This window comes from Schistocerca americana, chromosome 2 (genome assembly GCF_021461395.2).
Source record: "Schistocerca americana isolate TAMUIC-IGC-003095 chromosome 2, iqSchAmer2.1, whole genome shotgun sequence".
NCBI classification, from domain to species: Eukaryota; Metazoa; Arthropoda; class Insecta; order Orthoptera; family Acrididae; genus Schistocerca; species Schistocerca americana.
Window position 1 is genome coordinate 866738848 of NC_060120.1, and position 21585 is coordinate 866760432.

Below are 21585 nucleotides of genomic sequence, written 5' to 3' on the forward strand. Positions count from 1 at the left end.
ATTTTCTATGGAGAAAGGGATGAACACTCAACAAAATCCACAGGGAAGTGCAGCCCATGTATGGGGAAAAGTATTCTGCTTTGAGAAGTGTGAGACGGTGGTGTTGTGAGATTTGCATGACAGTGAGCATTTGGGGATGCCGCATTTCTTGCTGAGCGGCAACATTTTCTGCGTCAATAGAATGATGAAAGTAGATTCACGTATGGACCTCAAGATATTTCCTAGGAGATTGGTATTTTGTATGAGAGTCGGTGGGTGCCAAAGGCTACGTTCACTGTGCACCAGGCCACGATGGTGAAAAGGTCGAAAATCCACTTCTTCGATTTTCATATTGTAAAAACTCTTGGCAGTATATAAGACTACAGCACACAGTTTTATGAAATTACTTTTTCCTTAAAAGCTTTACTCTCCTCGTGAAAATGCCAGTTTTTTGTTTCGCTGTATTTTCTAGTTCCTTAATGTTTTTGAATCGCCTTTGAAGAAAGTATACGGTTAAAAAATCTGATTTTTGTACACATGGTAGTGTAGCATCTTACCTTCTTAATGTACCATTAACCTTTTCATAATTCATGATGACATTTGTCAAATACCTGCTTTTGCCTTACAAGACTTGTAGTGAAAATGTTTAATAGAGGGTAGCTTACTGTTAGATATGTTTTAGATTATAAATTATTGCATGTGAAACATATCTCAAACTACAATGAAGTTTTTGCAATGGTAGTGACACTAGAATTTCTCTCTGATCACAAGTAAAGGCATCAATGCCATGATCGCAAGCCTACAGGGTTTGCATGTGTTTAGTGTAGTTTCAAACACTGTAGGTTAGAAAAGATAAATTACTGGTGATTAATGCAGGCCTAGTGTTAGTCTCTTGCATTATATTAATGATCCACCTCCAGAAGACTTCAAACCTATACCAGTTTTTCCTCCTTGATGACCCATTACACTGGCTATGATTTTACAATACACCACACTTGACATTATAAAAGACAAGCAATTATTTGTTGTCAACATCCTACAAGTAGTGAGTGTAGATTTTGTACCTGGAATTGGAAGACAAGAATAAATTAACCTAGGACTTTGCTGTGGATGGACTATATTAAAACTTGCGACATTCTACGTAATGGGTTTCTAGCTGGAGATGAAAAATGGTAGAGGCCAACAAATAGAACTACATTATAGATGTTTCTATATCTAATTTGACTAATGCACAAGATGTTCTGTTCTGCAATTTTCACTTCTGTATTTCAGAGAGAGCATAGTATTACAAGTTGTAAATAATTACCTCTCATCTCCGACCCAAATGAGTTTCAATTTTGATTTTACTATTTTAACAGAAGGAAGGCAGGAAGTTTAGGATTTAATATCTTGTCACTATCAATGTCCTTTGAGATGGTTAACAAACAGCAGGTTCAGCTTGCCCTCAATCACTGCAGGGCAGGTAAATTAATCTGACATATGTTGTAGGTAACTTATGTATAATTATCAGTTTTTCACCATCAGCCTGTCTGTGCTACCGTACTGCACAATGAATTCATTACTTTATTGTATTGTCTGGACAGTGCAATGATTTGTTGAGTTTTAAGCACAGAAGAAATTCAAGGCTATGGACTCACAAATTCAGTATTTTTCCCATTGGTTTTGTTCTTAATAATATGATGGATGGCACTGCCGATGCTTTATTGACAGGAGCCAATGACTATCTCTCAGTATGATCGTTGTCTTGTGACACAGATTGATAGCAAAAATTCTTTAGATAATGCCATTTGGCTCACTGGATCTGTTTTGACTAACAAGGAAATCTGCATAGCTCTTAAAATTAAGATAGCTTTAAGAAATAGTAATGAAACCAAGGCCAAGTGGAACTACTTTTTGATGGACTTTGCTCTGGACCATCTGGCCTGATATTGCCAAGTTTTTCTCTGTACTGTGGCTAAGGTGTTTCCATTTGAATTTCACTATTTTAATTTGAATACTAATAAAAAGCTGTAAAAATGTGGCTCTTTAGTTCCTTATTGTTATAGATGTATGAAAATAGATGAACTACATAACAGATGGACTAACAAAGTTTTGGTTTGCAAGTCAGAGATTTACAAGTACGCAGTATTTGTCATCGACAGTTACACTGCACTTGACAGTCATGCGCATGTTCAGTTGCTGAGTTCAAGAGCATGAGATATAACCACCAGCTTGGCAGTGATTACAAAGATGAACATGACCGAAGAGTACAAACCTCCAGAAAAAAAAGAGTTGCTTATCACAGTAGGAGCACTTCATGAATGCCTGCAAGAAGCAGTCTTCCTAGTCACGCAGCATTTGAACATCAAGAATACGCTTGGCTGGTGTTTGAAACCTCCTGGTCTGAAGTTGTCATATTCAGCTACAGTCCAGGAGTACCGAACAAAGTTTGCGAATTCTTGGGAGCAGAACTGATTGTGTAGAATACACATCAGCAATGAAACTGGATCCCTCGACAATGGTGTGAACTGAAAGTCATTAAGGATACTGTGATCTTCAATCCACTTCAGCACCACCATGAACTGTCAGAAAAATAACACTTCAAGTGGCAGAATGTGAAGTGTGCGCCAAGGAGGGGAGGTGATGACTGTCTACATCTTGTTTTGCAGTTGGATAGCATCAACATGAATCCTGTCACGATACGCCATGAGTGAATCAACCAGAAGAAGAAACTCCTTCACTGCATTTGGGAAGTAGACATACTGAAAGAATTACATCAGGATTTGTTTCGTGATTAGGCTGGACTTCAAGGAAACTTGAATCAGATTTTGCAGTTTCAGCATTTGCTGGTCTACTGGCACTCCAGACTGACCTCTATGTTCCTGATAAATGACCTTCGGAAACACATATCTCCTTGCTGACCTGATGGGTTGGATGGTGTAAGAATAAGTCGTTGCTTGATCACTCCGCACCAAACTTTTTACCGACGTCTCTCTGTTGAAATGCAGAGTTCGTGACAATTGAAGTTCTTTCTGTATAACACTCTGATCAGTATTATATATCTGTACACATTCCATGGTGTTCATTGAGAATATTCCCTCCTTGCAAAACTTGTCGTATCTTCCTTCACATCACCATCTGTATGCTGAGGTGAAAAAAGTCATGGGACAGCGATGCACATATAGAGATGGCGGTAATATCATATACACAAGCTATAAAAGGGGTGGTGCACTGGTTGGTTGGTTGGTTGGTTTAAAGGGGGGGTTGGGGCGGGAGGGCAGGGACCAAACTGAAAGGTCATCAGTCCCTTGTTCCCACTAAAATAATTACACAAGGAAAAGAAGAAAAGAAAGGAGACATACAGCACAATAACAGGAGAATGGAAGAACCAGAAGAACAACAGAAGGCCAACCAACACTACTATGGACAAAACAGGAAAAGAAAATCACAGAGAGAAGCAAGAAACAGGCAGAAGGGATAAAAACAAGAGAGCAGACGACCATGGCTGGCCAACCAATAGAATAAAATGGAAAAGCAAACCACTCTGTGACACGTTAAAACATCCAGCCTAAAAGCATTAGAGTGGAGAACACAAAGGGACAAAGGACATGCATGAAAACTTACATGGAACGATAAAACCCACCGCCAAGTATAAAACTAAATTAGCCAATGAAGCGTTGTCAGCTAAAATTAATGGTAACGAGTCCAGTAACTGAAGAGTCCACTGCAGGGCAGCCAAAGAAGGAAAGCTCACCAAGATATGGAGCACTGTCAGCCAGGCACACACCGAGACTGAGGTGGGTCATCGAGGTGCAGGAGGTATCCGTGTGTTACCCAAGCACGGCTAATGCAGAGCCGATAGAGAACCACAGAGCCCTCGCGAGAGGCCTGCATGGAGGTCTTCCCCACATTCTTAGTCTCCTTAATGGCACACAGTTTGTTGTGCGTACTGGAGTTATGCCATTCCATCTCCCAAAGCCACAAAACCTTGCAGCGTAGTACTGAACACAGGTCAGTTGCAGAGAAGCCAATCTCCTTAAGCAGTTTTCACGTAGCCTGTTTGGCCGGCCCGTCGGCAAGTTTGTTGCATGGAATTCCGACATGACATGGGGTCCAGACAAACACCACTGAATGACTGGACCGTTCAAGGGCTTACATGGACTCCTGGTTGGTCGCTACCAAAGGATGACGAGGGTAGCACTGGTTGATAGCTTGTAGGCTGCTCAAGGAGTCAGTACACAGATGAAACGACTCCCCAGGGCATGAACGGATGTGCTCAAGAGCAAGAGATATAGCCACCAGCTTGGCAGTGAAAACACTGCAGCCATCGGGCAAGGAATGCCGTTCAATATGTTCTCCATGGACATATGCACAGCCGACATGATTATCAGCCATCAAGCCGTCAGTGTAAACCACTTCATGGCCTCGGTACATGTCAAGAATCGAGAGGAAGTGGCAGCGGAGAGCCACGGGGTTAACCGAGTCCTTAGGCCCATGTGAAAGGTCCAGGTGAAGCCATGGCCTAGGTGTACACCATAGAGGTGTACGTGAATGGACCTCAGTGGTAAAGGCAAGGACTCCAGTTCGGAAAGAAGTAATCGGACACAAACTGCAATTGTAAGCCCTGACCTGGGCCACCAATGCAGGAGATGAACTGCCGTGGGTGGGAAAAGGAGACAGTAATTTGGATGGGCAGGAGAACTACGAACATATGCAACATAACTGGCCAGTAATTGTGCATGCCTATCCCGCATTGGAGGGACTTCGGCCTCCAGAAGGACGCTGGTCACCGGACTCGTCATAAAAGCTCCTGTCACTAGGCAAACGCCACAGTGCTGCACTGGGTCGAGTAAATGCAACACTGAGGGTGCCGCCGAACCATAAACCAGACTCCCATAGTCAAGGCGGGACTGAACAAGAGCTCTGTAGGGCTGCAGCAACGTAGAGTGATCTGTACCCCAGTTGTTGTTGTTCAGGCAGTGGAGGATATTAAGGTGCTGCCAGTACTTCCACTTAAGCTGACAAAGGTGAGGAAGCCAAGTCAATCAGGTGCCAAAAACCAGTCCTAAGAATAGACATGTCTCCACTACAGTGAGTGGATCATCATTAAGGTAAAGTTCTGGTTCCGGATGAATGGTACAATGCCGATAGAAGTGCATAACACACGACTTTGTGGCCGAAAACTGGAAGCCGTGGGCTAGAGCCCATGATTGCGCCTTGTGGATGGCTCCCTGTAGGCACTGCTCAGCAACACCAGTACTGGTGGAGCAGTATGAAATGTGGAAGTCGTCTGCATACAGAGAAGGTGAGACGGAGGGGCCTCCAGCTGCTGCTAGACCATTAATGGCCACTAAAATTAGAGAGACACTCAATACAGAGCCCTGCGGGACCCCATTTCCTGGATATGGGGGGAACTATGGGAGGCACCAACTTGGACATGTTAAGTATGAAAGACAGGAAATTTTTGATAAAAATCGGGAGCGTGCCTCTGAGACCCCATTCATATAATGTGGCAAGGATATGATGTCGTCAGGTCATGTCACACACTTTACATTAATCAAAAAATAAGGCAACCAGGTGTTGGCATCTGGAAAAGGCTGTTCAGATGGCAGACTCAAGGGACACAAGATTCTCTATGGTAGAGCGACTCTGATGGAAGCTGCCCTGACATGGAGCCAGTAGGCCACGTGACTGCAGGACCCAACCCAACACAACCGCCGACACACCATACATTCCAGCAGCTTACAAAGAACGTTGGTGAAGCTGATGGGCCAATAGCTATCCACACCAAGTGGGTTTTTACCAGGTTTGAGTATCGGAATGATGATGCTTTCCTGCCATTGCGATGGAAAGATGCCATCACACCAAATCTGGTTGAAGATGACGAGGAGATTTTGCTTGTAGTCAGATGTTTAATTATCTGACTGTGGATCCGATCTGGCCCAGGAGCAGTGTCGGGGCAATGTGCAAGGGCACTGAGGAGCTCCCACTCTGTAAATGGGGCATTACAGGATTCACTGTGGCATGTAGTGAACGAGAGGACTTTCCCTTCCAAACTAGTTTCCAGATGCCATATTTGTTTACAGAATATGACAGTGTACATGTGATGTATTATGACAGTGAGAGGAACCTGTGAGCACTGGAGACAGTGCCACAAGTTCCTCCAAAAAATTGTAACACAACACACACACAAATGTTATACTAACAAATGTAAATCCACCTGATGATGGAGGTTTAAACCTTTGAAATGTGTCATGGAGATAAATAAACAGTGGCTGGTAACAGTAAACTTGTTGTTTCATTTAAGATCCTGTAATTCTTCTTCACTTCCACTGAGGATAGCAACATCATCAGTGAACCTTGTCAATGATACCCATTCACCTTGAATTTTAATACTACTCTTGAACCTTTATTTTATTTTTGTCATTGCATCTTCAATGCATAGACTGAAGAGTAGGCGTGAAAGACTACCTATTTTACACCCTTTTCCATCCAAGCACTTTGTTCTTGATCTTCCACTCTTACTGTTTGTTCCCTCTTACTTCTAGCACATATTGTATATTACTCATCTTTGCCTATAGCTCACTCCTATTCTTCTCAAAATTTCAAACATCCTGCATCCTTTTACACTGCTGAATGCTTTTTCTAGGTTGACAAACCCTATGAATGTGTCTTGATTTTTCATTAGTCTTACTTCCGTTATCAACCAAACATCAGAACTGCCTTTCTAGTGCTTTTACCTTTTCTCAAGACAAACTTATAGTCATCTAACAGATCCTCATATAACATTTCCATTCTTCTATATATTATTCTTCTTGGCAACTTGGATGCATAAGCTGTTAAGCTGACTGCAATAACCCTTGCACTTCTCAAGCTCCTGCTTCCTTTGGAATTGTGTGGATGATGTTTTTTGAAAGTGTGATGATATATTACCAATCTCATACACTCTACACACCAAAGTGATTAGTTGATTTATTGCAACTTCCTCCAATGATTTTAGAAATTCTGAAGGATTTTATCCACCCCTTCTGCCTCTTTCAATCTTAAGACATCCAAAGGTCTTTTAAATTCTGACTGTAATACTGAATCCCCTATCTCTCCCCTACTGACTCCTGTTTCTTCTTCAATAACATTATCAAACAAGTTCTCCTGCTCATAGAGGCCTACAATGTACTTTTTATTTATTCATTTCTTTTTATTTATAAGTCAAGTTCTGTAGGACCAAATTGAGGAGCAAATCTCCAAGGTTATGGAACATGTCAGTGCATGAAATTACAACATAAAAGTAATAACAGATAAAAATAAAATGATTATGAACCTGAAAAAAGTCAAGCCATAAGTTTAAGTAAATGCAATCAACAATACAACAAGAATCAGCTTAGTTTTTCAAGGAACTCCTCAATAGAATAGAAGGAGTGACCCATGAGGAATCTCTCAAGTTTCGATTTGAAAGCGTGTGGATTGCTGCTAAGATTTTTTAATTCTTGTGGAAACTTACTGAAAATGAATGCAGCAGTATACTGCACACCTTCCTGCACAAGAGTTAAGGAAGTCCGATCCAAATCCAGGTTTGATTTCTGCCAAGTATTAACTGAGTGAAAGCTGATTATTCTTGGGAATAAGCTAATATTGTTAACAAGAAAAAACAAAGATGATGTGACTTACCAAACGAAAGCACTGGCAGGTCGATAGACACACAAACAGACACAAACATACGCACAAAATTCTAGCTTTCGCAACCAACGGTTGCTTCGTCAGGAAAGAGGGAAGGAGAGGGAAAGACGAAAGGATGTGGGTTTTAAGGGAGAGGGTAAGGAGTCATTCCAATCCCGGGAGCGGAAAGACTTACCTTAGGGGGAAAAAAGGACGGGTATACACTCGCACACAAACACATAGGATGGATGTGTGTGTGTGTGTGTGTGTGTGTGTCTATATATATATGCCCAAACGGCCCGTTTCAGAGCCAAAATTATCCTTTTAGAATGGGAAAAGTTACCCCAAAATATAATACCATATGACATAAGTGAATGAAAATAAGCAAAATAGACTAATTTTCGTGTCGAACGATCACTTACTTCAGATACCGTTTGAATAGTAAAAATGGCAGCGTTAAGTCTCTGAACAAGATCTGGAACAAGGGCTTTCCACAACAGGTTACTTTCTATCTGAACACCTAGAAATTTGAACTGTTCAGTTTCACTAATCATATGCCCATTCTGTGAAATTAAAATGTCAGGTTTTGTTGAATTGTGTGTTAGAAACTGTAAAAATTACGTCTTACTGTGACTTAGCATTGGTTTATTTTCTACAAGCCATGAATTTAGGTCATGAACTACACTATTTGAAACCGGGCCAATGTTGCACACAACATCCTTTACTACCAAGCTAGAGTCGTCAGCAAACAGAAATATTTTAGAGTTACCCGGAATACTAGAGGGCATATCATTTATATAAATAAGGAACAGCAGTGACCCCAACACTGATCCCTGGGGCACCACCTACCTCCCCCCCATTTAACCACCTTTCCACCTATCTGCTCTCTCCTTGGCATTTAACAATGTAATTCCCATTGCACTCTTAATGTTACTGACCTTGCTTTGACTTATCTATGTGCTTCCTTCTGATTATCATTTCTTTGTTGGTTTCTTCACATTTTTCATGTAGCCATATCACCTTACCTTCCCTGCATTTCCTATTTATTTCATTCACTACGTGACTTGTATTTCTGTATTCCTGAATTTCCCTGAACATTTTTGTACTTCCTTCTTCCATTGTTCAATACATCTTCTGTTACTCTTGGTTTCTGTGCCTTTACCTTTCTTGTACCTGTTTTTCTTTCCAACTTGTGTAATTGTCCTCTTCTGATATGTCCATTCCTCTTCAACTGAAATGCCTACTGAGCTTTTCATTATAGCAGTACCTATAGCCTCAGAGAACTTCAAGTGTATTCCTACATTTCTTAGTACTTCTGTACTCCAGTTCTTGGCACACTGATTCTTCCAGACTAGTCTCCTAAACTTCTGCCCTAATTCTCATAATTATTGAATTGTGATCTTAGTCTGTATCTTATCCTGGGTACACCTTACAATTTAATATATAATTTTGGAATCACTGTCTGACTACAATGTAATCTAATTGGAATCTTACCATATCTCCCAGCCTTTTCAAAGTATACCTTCTAATCCTCTTACGATACTTGAACCGAGTACTCACTATTACTAGTCGAAAGTTATTGCAGAACTCAATTAGTCTTTCTCCCCTTTCATTCCTGCTACCAAGTCCATATATTTCTGTAACCCCTTCTTCTACTCTTTCCCCTACAAATGCACTCCAGTCTTACATGACTATTATATTTCTCTCTCTCTTTACGTACTGAATTACGCATTCAGCATCCTCATATACTTTCTTTCTCTCTTCATCTTCTGCTTGCAATGTGGGCATGTATACAGGAACTATCGTTGTCAGTGTTGGTTTGCTGCCAATTCAAATGAGAACAACCTTATCATTGACTTGTTCACAGTAACTCACTCTCCGCCCTACCTTCCTATTCATAATGAATCTTACTACTGTTATGCCATTTTCTGCTGCTGCTGATATTACACTGCAGTCATCTTATCACAAATCCTTGTCATCTTTCCATTTCACTTCACTGACCTGCAGTGCATCTAGATTGAGCATTAATATTTCTCTTTTCAGATTTTCTAGCTTCCCTACCATGTTCAAAACTTCTGACATTCCAAGAACATTATTCTTTTATTAGTTATTCAATCTTTTTCTCATGGTCACCTCCCCCTTGGCAGTCCCCAGAACTGAAAGGGGAACTATTCCGAAATCTTTTGGCAATGGTGAGATCATCGTGACATTTTTTCAATTACACGTCACAAGTTCTGTGGATACACTTATGTGTCTACACTGGCTTCCATTGCCTTCTGTATCCTCCAGCCATTGATCACTGCTGATTCTTCTGCCTTGTTGGAACAATTTTCCACACTAAGAGCAAGAGAGTACCTTGAACCTCTGTCCGTTCCTCTGCCCTCTTTGACGAGGCTGCTGGCAGAATGAGGGTGACTTCTTATGGCGGAAGTCTTTAGCCACTATTGCTGATGATTTTCATTCAAAATTTACACAGTGACAAGGTTCAAACCCTGGACCCAGGACATTTGATTGTTGGTCAAAGACCCTCAGACCATGGGTGCTAACAAAAATGGGAACTCCCCATCGCACCCCCCCCCCCCTCCCTTCAGATTTAGGGGTAAAATAGTCCAACGGATAGCCTGTCAAAAACTGAACACAAATCGAGCAAGAAAACAGGGAGAAGCTGTACTGAACTGTGAAAAAAGAAGCAAAACAGAAACAGTGAATGGTCCAAGCTCAAGATACGGAATATTGAGCAAATTGCAAGAATCATGGGGTCATGGTTATTGTTCGAATCTCCCTTAAGCTCCATCCCCCCCCCCCCCCCCCCCCCCCCCCCCACACACACACACACACAATTATTATGAACTTTCTGTTTGGTCACTGACATGTCTGTTCTCCTTCTGTAGTCTTGGCAAGTGTCATTTTATAAATTGGTTACAGGATATGAGCCATGTAGTAAGAATATATTACCTTGCAAGTAAAGGTGATGAACAGTGAGAGGAGGCAAGATGCCACGTAGCTCTCTCACAGAAATGAAAACAACAAATAAACGGGTGTGCACTACATTACAACAAAGCAATTCAAGAGCCAAAACTTCCAAAAAGAGTCATAACATACGGTACTTGGGTAGAAGAAATACAAAGTACATACGTCTGCAGGTCCCATCCTTGCACCTTACTGTTGCAAATGGACATGACACCAACACAAATTTGAATACAGTGAACAAACACGTCAATGACCGGATGGCCAGTTCGTAATTTTGAAACAAAAAAAAAAAAGGGGGGGGGGGGGGCGGCACACGAGGGAGATTTGAACACGGGTCTCTCCTTTTGCTGTCTAATACCAGGACACATAATCATCATGCCACTGCTATTCAAATTTTCTTGATGTTGCACATCTTAAGCTTGGAGTGTGCACTGTTTTGACTTTGCTGCTTTTCTCACAGTTCAGCACATCTTCTTCCTGTTTTCATGCTTGATCTGGGTTCAGTTTTTGACCGGCTATCCACTGGGTCATCTTACCACTAAATATCTTAGGTGTGTGTGTGTGTGTGTGTGTGTGTGTGTGTGTGTGTGTGTGTGTGCGCTCGCGTGTGTGCGTGCGTGCGGGCACCCAATGGGGAGTTTCCCTCATAAGTGATGGGGCACCATCATTGGTACCAACCCTGTCGTTGACTCATGGCTGTAGGCATGAGACTGTCTTCTCCAGAAATGGCAACAAAATGTCAGTGACTGATACAGAAGGACAGCATGAGATAAAATCATTTACGCACAAGGGTAGAAGTAGGTCTCCCAATCTTTATACTCCATGCCAGACAGTTGCAGGAAAATGGCATGCCAGAGGAGCCAGATGGTGTGATCATTCTAAAATAATGGAGACTAAATTAATAATTTTATTATGAATGGCAGCACTGAAGATGTCCTGATGAAGAAGGTAGCAAAGCAACACATGGGACCCCCAGATGTACGGTGGGATAACAATGTTCAACAGTAAAAACTCAGCACCTATCAGTTACAGCAAACAGTAGGACCGTTTCTGCAATATAAAAGCAGTCAATCACATTGAAATTATTCTTGAAGCAAAAGGACACTTTATTCGAAACTGTAATAACCTCAGCAACAAAATTACAGCTAAAGAAATATGGACAAGAATTAAAATGTTGCCATGCTGAAATGTTGAAGTTAAAAATTATTCTGAAGATATATCCTAGATAGATAACTTGCTGGATTAAATAGCACTCATAAATGTCCCTTCCCTACAGTCAGAATTCCCAGAAGACTTTCTGCCCTCTTCCAGTGTCAACCATTCACAATGGAGAAACTAATGATCTCCTTAAAGCATACAACAAATATGGCATCAGGAATAGACAATATTCACTGTGCTGTATTACAACACTTACCAATTGAGGCCACAGGAAAACTATTTGTCATGAACATCATGGCCCTGGCATACAGAGATAGTGGTCGTGTGTGTGTGTGTGTGTGTGTGTGTGTGTGTGTGTGTGTGTTTAATTTGAAAAACTTACTTGTTTAACAGTCTTGTTATGCATATCTGTGACTCAGTATCTCTGCGATATGGTGAGTAGTAATCTATGCTTTTCATTATATTGACATTCATTTAACATTCACCACAAAGAAATTTACGATGACATGATTCATTGACAGTCAAGGAGCATATGACAATATCATAGTTCCTTTGCTTCAGGAAAAGTTTTGTAGTACAGGAATTCCATTCAACTTTGTACAAGGGATCAGTAGTTTCCTGTCTCATAGAATGATAAATGTACACCATCAAAAGAACTTCAGAGTCCTAAACAGGAACTCTGGAACTTCCCCAAGAGGGAAACTTTAAGCCACATCCTTTTTAATATTTATACAGAGGTCCTTTAAGTGACCATTCCAGGACAGATATTTTCTAATGATTTCTCTACTAATGAACCCGTTAAGGTACTACAAAAAAGATACCAAATAAACTTAATCAAGCAGTCAGCAGTTTCGATCAATGGACTTTCGATAACCAACTAGAAATTCTAAAGAAAGATCTACCATAACAATCTTTACTCAAATAAGATTAGGACTGGTAAATAAAATTCTAGCAATGGGAAAATATCATTTTTAAATAAAGTTATATGTTCATTTTTGGGGCACAATCTTGTCTTCCCATTTAATTTGGACTTCTCATGTAAAGTATCTCACTAACAGGTTAAAAAAGAGCATAAATAAGTTAAGATCTGACATGGATATGAACATCTGTTTACTTATTTACAGAGTGCTGGTACATTATAGAACAGATTATGTCAACATATTCCACCATGGAGGCAACAAATGAATGTTGGAAAAACTAGAGAGAGTAGAGTTCACCTGTCCTCATCTCTTCCTGATAGCAATAATGTCCATAACTAAGAATGCTTGCTATTGGAAGCTACAGGAATGTTACTGATAAAAGTCTCATGATAGAAGAAACATTCTTCCATAATAGAGCAGCTGATCATATGAGGTCTTATGTCACACATGGTAAACGACTTCCAACCTACTCAATGCAATGGGATGTACCAGTATATATCTGTACTTAGCACTAATCTCCAGCTTAATAATATCTGCCTGCAAAAAGTTTCAGGTGGTGCTGAGTTGCCAAAAGTAATGTAAATGACAACAATATTCAACTTTGTACAGTAATGTAATAATTAACTGATGGAAACATAATACCAGATTTCATATGAACAGGAGAATTCAATATTTCTGAGTGCCTAGAAACAACAAACAAAGCACTCCTCTACATCACCCTGTAGAGTTTACTGAATGACTAACACATTTTTCTTCTATAGGTAGGTATGCTCCAACTGACTTGGGCCATTTAACATCTTATTATACAGGGTGTCCCAGCTATCTTGTCCACCCAAAATATCTCTGGAACAATAACAGCTATTGGAAAACGACTTTTACCGGTATCAATGTAGGGCTGGGGCCCATGAATGTACGTATTTGGAAACATTCTAAAACGAAAGCATGTGTGTTTTTTAACACAAACTTATGTTTTTTTAAATGGACCTCCTATATTTTTTCTTCAGCAATCCATAGCATGACAAAGCACATACACAATGGCGTTGATTGCATCGCAATATTCCCATTACATCCCGAGATATTAAGACGCGAAGTTGACGCTTGAAACACCCGACATGTGCTGCTAGCGCATGTCCTGAGGCTCAGGCGTGAACCCCATGCTGCCCGTAATCACGATGTGATTGACATGCGTAATCACACTTCCACACTTATCAAGAGGTCCGAAACGAATAATACGGTCTGCTGCCATCCTGCTGCGATTACGGGCAGCGTGGGGTTCACGCCTGAGCCTCAGGACGTGCGCTAGCAGCGCATGTCGGGTGTTTCAAGTGTCAACTTCGCATCTCAATATCTCGGGATGTAATGGGAATATTGCGATGCAATCAACGCCATTGTGTATGTGCTTTGTCATGCTATGGATTGCTGAAGAAAAAATATAGGAGGTCCATTTAAAAGAAACATAAGTTTGTGTTAAAAACACATATGCTTTCGTTTTAGAATGTTTACAAATATGTACATTCATGGGCCCCAGCCCTACATTGATACCGGTGAAAGTCGTTTTCCAATAGCTGCTATTGTTCCAGAGATATTTTGGGTGGACAAGATAGCTGGGACACCCTGTATAACTCAAATGTTCTTTGTAAAAATGTTCATTTCTTGAGAGAAAGCTCCCAATATCCAGCAATGAACAGTTTTATTAAAATACCTAACAAGGTATGTGAAGTGTTGGCACAGGTTTTGTGTTCAAATGAAATTTTCATAATAACTGTTTCAGTAAAATATGGACAAGTAGTTTATCTATGATTAAAATATAATGGTATTGCAACAGACTCAAGCACAGATGTAACTGAAGAAATCACATCTGTTACCAAAATCTATCTCTTTCTGAAAAATTAGTCCCATAATAGCACTTTCAATAATTTTCGCAGATTGCTAGGCTTGTTTATGTAACACAGTTATCCTGGTTTGGATTTTCCCTGAAACATTTCATCCAAATGCAAACATGATATGTACTAACATACCATGACCATCACTTTCCCATTCATTATTATTAACACACTTAAAATGAAGTAAATTCTTATACTGTATTACTGTCATCAACATTTTCTATATGAGTATTGTCTTCGTACTCCATAGTTTCACATGTTCTTATTCTGATCTGAGATCAATTGTGTTCTTTTCAGAGGCATCACCCTAGTATTTGGCTTTAGCAACTTAAGGAAACCACAGAAAAATTACATCTGGATTTCTAAGGGGAGATCTGAACTGCTGGCTTCTATGTGACAAGGATTTGGCAATACTATGCTTTTACTATAAAATTTCTCACTCTGTGCTGTGAGATTCTTGAGCTGCAAGAATAATATGCCTGAAAAAGAACATACATACAATGGAAAGTGCAGGTTGGAATATCAGCAATATTATAAAAAGGATAGATTGTGACTAACTGTAACGATGGCACATTAAGTTGCACACAGTCACATTGAGCTTTCATCCACAGCCTTCCTCAGGAAGCAAAAGCAAAACAAACAAACAAACAAACAACCCCCCCCCCCCCCACACACACACACACACAAACAAACAAACAAGCCCACCTCATGCACAAATGACCACTATCTCCGCTTTGGCAAGAATGAAAGTGTATTGTGTTGAGCAGATGCAGCAATCCGGTGTAGGGTGAAGAAGAGGCACAGACAGCAGGGTACGGGTGGGGGGAAGAGGTGGAGAGGGTGGGGGAGGGGGAGAAATAAAGGAGAGGAGTGTGTTGCAAATGACAGTGCTAACTTTAGCTGAGAAGGAGGTAAATTATGCTGCCACAAAAGTCTTTGATTACTTACCTAATAGCGTCAAAAGTCTGACAGATAGCCACATAGCATTTAAAAGGAAATTAAAAGAATTTCTTAATGGCAACTCCTTCTACTCATTAGATGAATTTTTGGATATAGTAAGTGGGTAATTTCCCCAACCCCCACAGAAAAAAAATTAAAAATATTAAGTGTCATGTAATATTTTGTGTAATGTAATATCTTGTATAGACACCTTTTATTAACCTGACACATTCCACATCATTACAAAGCGTCGTATTCATGATCTATGGACCAAGTACTAATCTAATCTAATCAAATCAATGAAGGTGTTATGAAGACATGAACTGAGAGGTAGTGATTGAACGCAGCAGGTGGGAATACCTTGACACCCTCTCCCCCATCCATTTCACCTGATACTTCTTGATGCAGAGTACCATCTTCCTGGATGTTGACCACCTCTTCTCTGATGGCTCCACCCAGACCTCTGTCCACATTAAACCCACCAACCACCAACAGTACCTGCATTTTAACAGTTGCCATTCCTTCCACACCAAAAATCCCTTTCATACAGCCTGGCATTCCAGAGATGATGTATGTGCAGTGACAAGAAGTCTCTTGTGCAATATGCAGAAAGTCTCACAGGGGTCTTAACAGACAGGCACTACGCCCCTCCCCTCCCACACCTAGACTGCAAAGAGATTTCCCATGACATAGACATATTCCCACACACTATCAACCTCCCATCACCCTCCAAAAAGCAACTACAAAGCAGCGCACCCTTCATCACCTAATACCACACCTGGCTGAAGCAACTAAACTACATCCTTTGCCAGGGCTTTGATTATGTATCATCATGCTCTGAAATGAGGGTCCCCTACCCAAAACCCTTCCCACCTCTTCCCAAAATAGTTTTCTGTCACCCACCCAAACTCCACAATATCCTAGTCCATCCCTATACCAATCCCAATCCCAACCCCTTGCCACAGGTGCAAGGCCTGCTCAATCCATCTACCCAGTTCGTCCTGTGACAGGCTTACCCCACGCTATAAGAGGCCAGGCTACCTGGGAAAACAGTCATATCATATACGAGCTCTGCTGCAATCATTGCACAGCTTTTTATTGGTAGGTGTCCACCAGGATGAATGGCCACTGACAAGCTGTGGACAAGAGTAAAAGGGACCACCCTGTGAAGCAACATGCAGCTGAACATGACATGCTCATTTTCAATGGCTGCTTCATAAACTGGGCCATTTGGATCCTCCCCTCCATCACCAACTTTTCTGATCTGCACAGACAGATGTTATAACACATTCTCCACTCCTGAAATTATCCCAGCCTCAACCTATGGTAACCAACTGTCAGCACACTATCCAACCAACAGTTTTCAGCCCCTCTGTCCTATCACCTCCCCCCAATTCACAACTCTTCAGCTTCACAGTGTGCCACTTTCTGCTGATACAGCCACCAGTCTTTCCCCCTTCTCTGCTCCTCTCCTTTTCCACCCCTCCCTCCCCCACAACATCCTGACACTGTGTCTGGCAGCCTTGTCTCAAGACCTAATCATGCCAGGTAGTGCTGTCTCCTCTTTCCCCATCTGTAACCTGCTCTCCCTCTCCCCCCTGGTTCCTCATCCCAACAAAATTGCTGCTTCCATTTGATGCGATACAGTGCATTCTGGCTGAAGGGGAGAGAGATAGCAGTTGTGTGTGTGAGGTGTGCTTGCTTGTTGTGAATGTATGTATGTTTTTCTTTTCCTTTCTGAAGAAGTCTTTGACCAAAAGCTCAATGTGTCAGTCTTTTTGTTGTGCCTGTCTACAAATGTGATGCTTTTCAGTAACAGTACTGTGTTCACATTTTTGGTTGTTGCTGTTTGCAAGAAGGATGAACTATTGAATAACCACTACATCAACATTTGGCGATGTGTGGATTCCTTTAATCAATGTCAGTCAAGAAAGAGTCAGAAAATTTTGAACAATCAATACAAACACTGCTCTTGTGCCTGATAGCATTCTTGAACTATTATCCACTTGTGTACAGATATAGGAAGTTCATATTTCTGGAAACAGGAAGGGAAACTGTAATACTTGTCATGGGGTATGAACTTATGCCTATAATGAAGAAAAAGATGGAATGCAATGTGAATGGTTCCAAATTTTTGTCTCAGTATGAACAAGTCTTTTGGGAAAAATTCCACTGACCTCCCCAACAATAAAGCAAGAGATGCCTTCATCAGATTTGGTGGGTAAGCACCTAGAATGCAACAATCTACTGGAGCTTGTAAAATCACCCAAACATTCACCAGCACACAATAACATAATTAAACAAAGCTTGCAAGTTTTCTTTCTTTTTGTGTCTGCCTATCAATGACTCAAGACTTTACTACAAAATTAAAAATCATACGTAATTGATTTCCAAGCCATTTCACTAAGAACTGCAACTTCAACCTGAAAACCAACAAATCAACATACCATCATAAACAACCATGCCCATACCAATGAGAAAAATTTTCTGACAAAGATCAGGAAAGGTGTGGAAAAGCTTTGTCTGATGATGATCTGAGTAAATAAAAGCAATATTAAGACACTATTAGGAGACTCCAGAGTCCAAATAAGAAGTGGGGAAAAACTGAGATACACAAAAAAAAAAAAAAAAAAAAAAAAAAAAAAAAAAAAAATTCCTAATACTAAGGAGGAGTTTTGCAAGGTAAATGGAAGTTGATAGACATGTTTCTACATCTGAAAGATGACATCTACTGAAATTTTGCACCAGTTGCATAAGAGTGGCCTAGCAATACCACTATGAGGATGCAAATCAGGTTTGCTTCAAGTATGCGCTGTAACAGATGTGAGCGTTAGTTGCCTTTGAGATTCAACATATTGAGTTGATGTTAGTCAAGAATGCCTTTAAGATGCTGAAGATGGCAATATCAGGCAGCTCACCAAGTTTAAACAAGTTGTGTAATAGGACTATGACAAGCTGGATGTTCTTTCTGCAATATTGCAGAAAGACATGGCAGGAATGCAGCCACTGTACACGATTTCCGGCAGCACTGGTCGCAGAAACGTATGGCTGCAAGAAGAATGGGCTCCAGATGGCCACGTGGCACTACTGCGGGGGAAGAACATTGTGTTCAGCTTATGGCTGTGGCACATTGTAATGCATCTGCAGCAGTTATGTTCTGGAGTGCAATTTCAATTGACACCAGGAGCACTCTTGTAGTTATCCCATGCACCATAACTGCAAATGTATAACTCAGTCTGGTGAATAGACCTGCTGTGCTGCCAATTATGAACAGCATTCTACAGGGTGTTTTGCACAACATAATGCTTGTCCACATACTCAGTTGTAAAGAAACATGCTCTACAGAATGTTGATATGCTGTCTTGGCCTGTTCGATCACCAGATCTGTCTCCAATTAAGCAAGTACAGGAAATCATCACATGGCAACATTCTGGTGGTTACACCAGTTAATAATGTGCCACCATGTCAAATTTGCAATGGTTTTTCTTGCACTTACATTTGCCTGCGAACTTGCAATGCTAATCACTTAAATATGTTACCTAGACAAACGTATTCCTAAAATTTCATTACTCTACGTTATTTATGTCTTGATCTTGGGATTTTTTTTTCTATCAGTTTACAACCAAGAAATGGGCTCCACAGAAATATACCACTAGGAACAGCCACAGACTTACTGAACCCTGCAGACAGCACAGCTTCATACCCAACTCAACATAATTAAAAGGGATGCCACCAAACTTAAAGGTTGTAAACATCCTAACTGGAGAAAAGAGGAATGGTGTCTTGATTATGTATGTATTGACAAATTATTTCAGTGAGAAGTCTACAATGTTGAAGTACTATGAGGAATAGACATAGGTTTAGACCTATACATAGTCAAATCAAATTTAAATTCACACCTCTAAAAAGAATAAATGAGAAACCAACAGAGAAAAGAGGAATTATGACCCACAAAAACTAATCTGAAATGACAATGATCAAGAAATCAAACAAATACAAAATTAATGGACAATTTAGAAGAACTGGCACTGATTACAAGCTGAAAAATTTGCCTCCTTAAACATGCACAAAAGATGTACCTCGTGGACTTCAGATTGTGACAAGATTCACAAAGAAAGATAAGGGGCATAGTTACAATTTCAAAGCCACATAATAGAAACACATACAATCAGCTTCCAAAACATCAGAAAAAAACAAACAAAAATTATGAGGTAAATCGGTAAATCAAGAGACAATATCAGAAAGATGTGCTCAACACATTAGAAGAAACTTACCAGAAAACTAATTCCAGAGACTATTACAAAATCTTTGGAAGACAAGTGCCAAAATGTGGCCCTCCCCTTCCCCTACATTAATGCTGAAAAGTGAGGACAGACAGAAAATGGCACAAAGTAACAAGGTAAATCCTCAAATAATGGCAAAAGGATTCAATGAACTTGTGCACTGTGAATAATCACAGGAATGTTTAAAAATTAACCCCAACAGTCCAAGAGGTGGAAACTGCACTCACAAAGCTGAAAAGCTACAAGGCATCCAGAGAAAACCAAGTTTTGAAAGCGCTGGCAGCTCGATAGACACACAAACAAACACAAACATACACACACAATTCAAGCTTTCGCAACCAACGGTTGCTTCATCAGGAAAGAGGGAAGGAGAGGGAAAGACGAAAGGATGTGGGTTTTAAGGGAGAGGGTAAGGAGTCATTTCAATCCCGGGAGCGGAAAGACTTACCTTAAGGGGAAAAAAGGACAGGTATACACTCGCACACACACCCATATCCAACCGCACATACACAGACACAAGCAGACATTTGTCAAATAGCCGATGTTTATAGCAAGCTCCCCGATATGCCTACTGATAGTGGGGCTGAACTATGTGACTTTCCCTTGGGCTTTGTTTGTTATCCAACACTGATGTTATATAAAACATGGACTTGCCTGTCATCTTAAAGTGGTACTGTCTTTGTTCATCGTTCAACCGACAGATGTGTCATCAGTGAATGAACCAATGGCAGATGGGTACACCAAGAGTGTGGTTCATATTTAAGAGCTTTGCAGATGAATACATAAATAATGTTTTCCTGCACTAAACGTAGTTTTTAAACAACCTTTCAGATTACTGTATACACCAAGTTGTATCCATTGCTTAATAAAATCTCTGTTTCTGAAGAAGCAGACTTACAACAGCAAGCTTACAGGGGTATATTTTCAGCAAGAAATGACACCGTCTCACATGAATGCACGGTATGGAAGCATTATTACACCTTTAAAAATGTGTGACTTCCCTTGTGATCATGGGCTTGGATATTGGACTTAGACCCTCAGAGTTAAGTAGCTGAAGCAGAACTGAAGAGGGTACAGCGAAAATACCTGTACAAGAGTCACTGATATTTTTAGACTGTTGAATAGCAAATTACCCTGTCATTGGCAGTACTAGCTGACCAGTTTCAATATTGGGAGAGATGCTTAACATACACATGCAAGTATGTAATGACCTTTTCCTTTTCCTTTATTCAACGATGTTTGCTTTTATGCAATTTATTTGTTCTGTCCCGCACTGAATGAATCACCCTAAAACTCATAAAACTCATCATTGACATAATATTCATGCTGTGTGTTACATTTATGGGAGTACCTGCTGTATTTATAGGACATTTCATGCAATGGAAAACCTACCTGGTAAAGCTTCAGTATTCACGTCAATTGTTGTTTCTGACTTGGTGTTCCCTGTGGAAAACAAAAATTCAAATGAACTAAAAATACTTCACACATTAGTGTTATGAAACTGAAATTACAAAGCAAAAGAAATAACTAATGGTAAACATAGAAACAGAAGGGGGTGGGGGAGAAAGTGTTTACAATGGAACTAAAATAAAATCAGACAAGTGCAAAATTTAATCAGCATACATCCTTTATTTTCAATCTCTTGGGACAAAAAATACAACAATAGGACCCACTCCCTTCAGGGAAGTATACATTACAAAAGGGATCTACATTACATATCACTGAAAACAATTAGTTAAGCCTCAACCTTCGCCTCTCTTAATTTTGGAACATTATTGCATCAAAGGTACATAAATTGTCAACAAATCAAACAAAACATAT

The 21585-nt window shown here is 40.4% G+C and overlaps 1 protein-coding gene across 2 annotated transcripts in view; it reads right to left on the minus strand.

Moving 5' to 3' along the window:
* The window catches only part of LOC124595715 (protein tramtrack, beta isoform-like), a 182087-nt gene that overhangs the window by 47044 nt on the left and 113458 nt on the right, over positions 1-21585 (minus strand). For both annotated transcript variants that reach the window (XM_047134582.1, XM_047134581.1), the window contains exon 5: positions 21157-21207. In XM_047134582.1, the coding sequence (XP_046990538.1) occupies positions 21157-21207 (51 nt within the window). The remainder of the gene's footprint in view (positions 1-21156; positions 21208-21585) is intronic.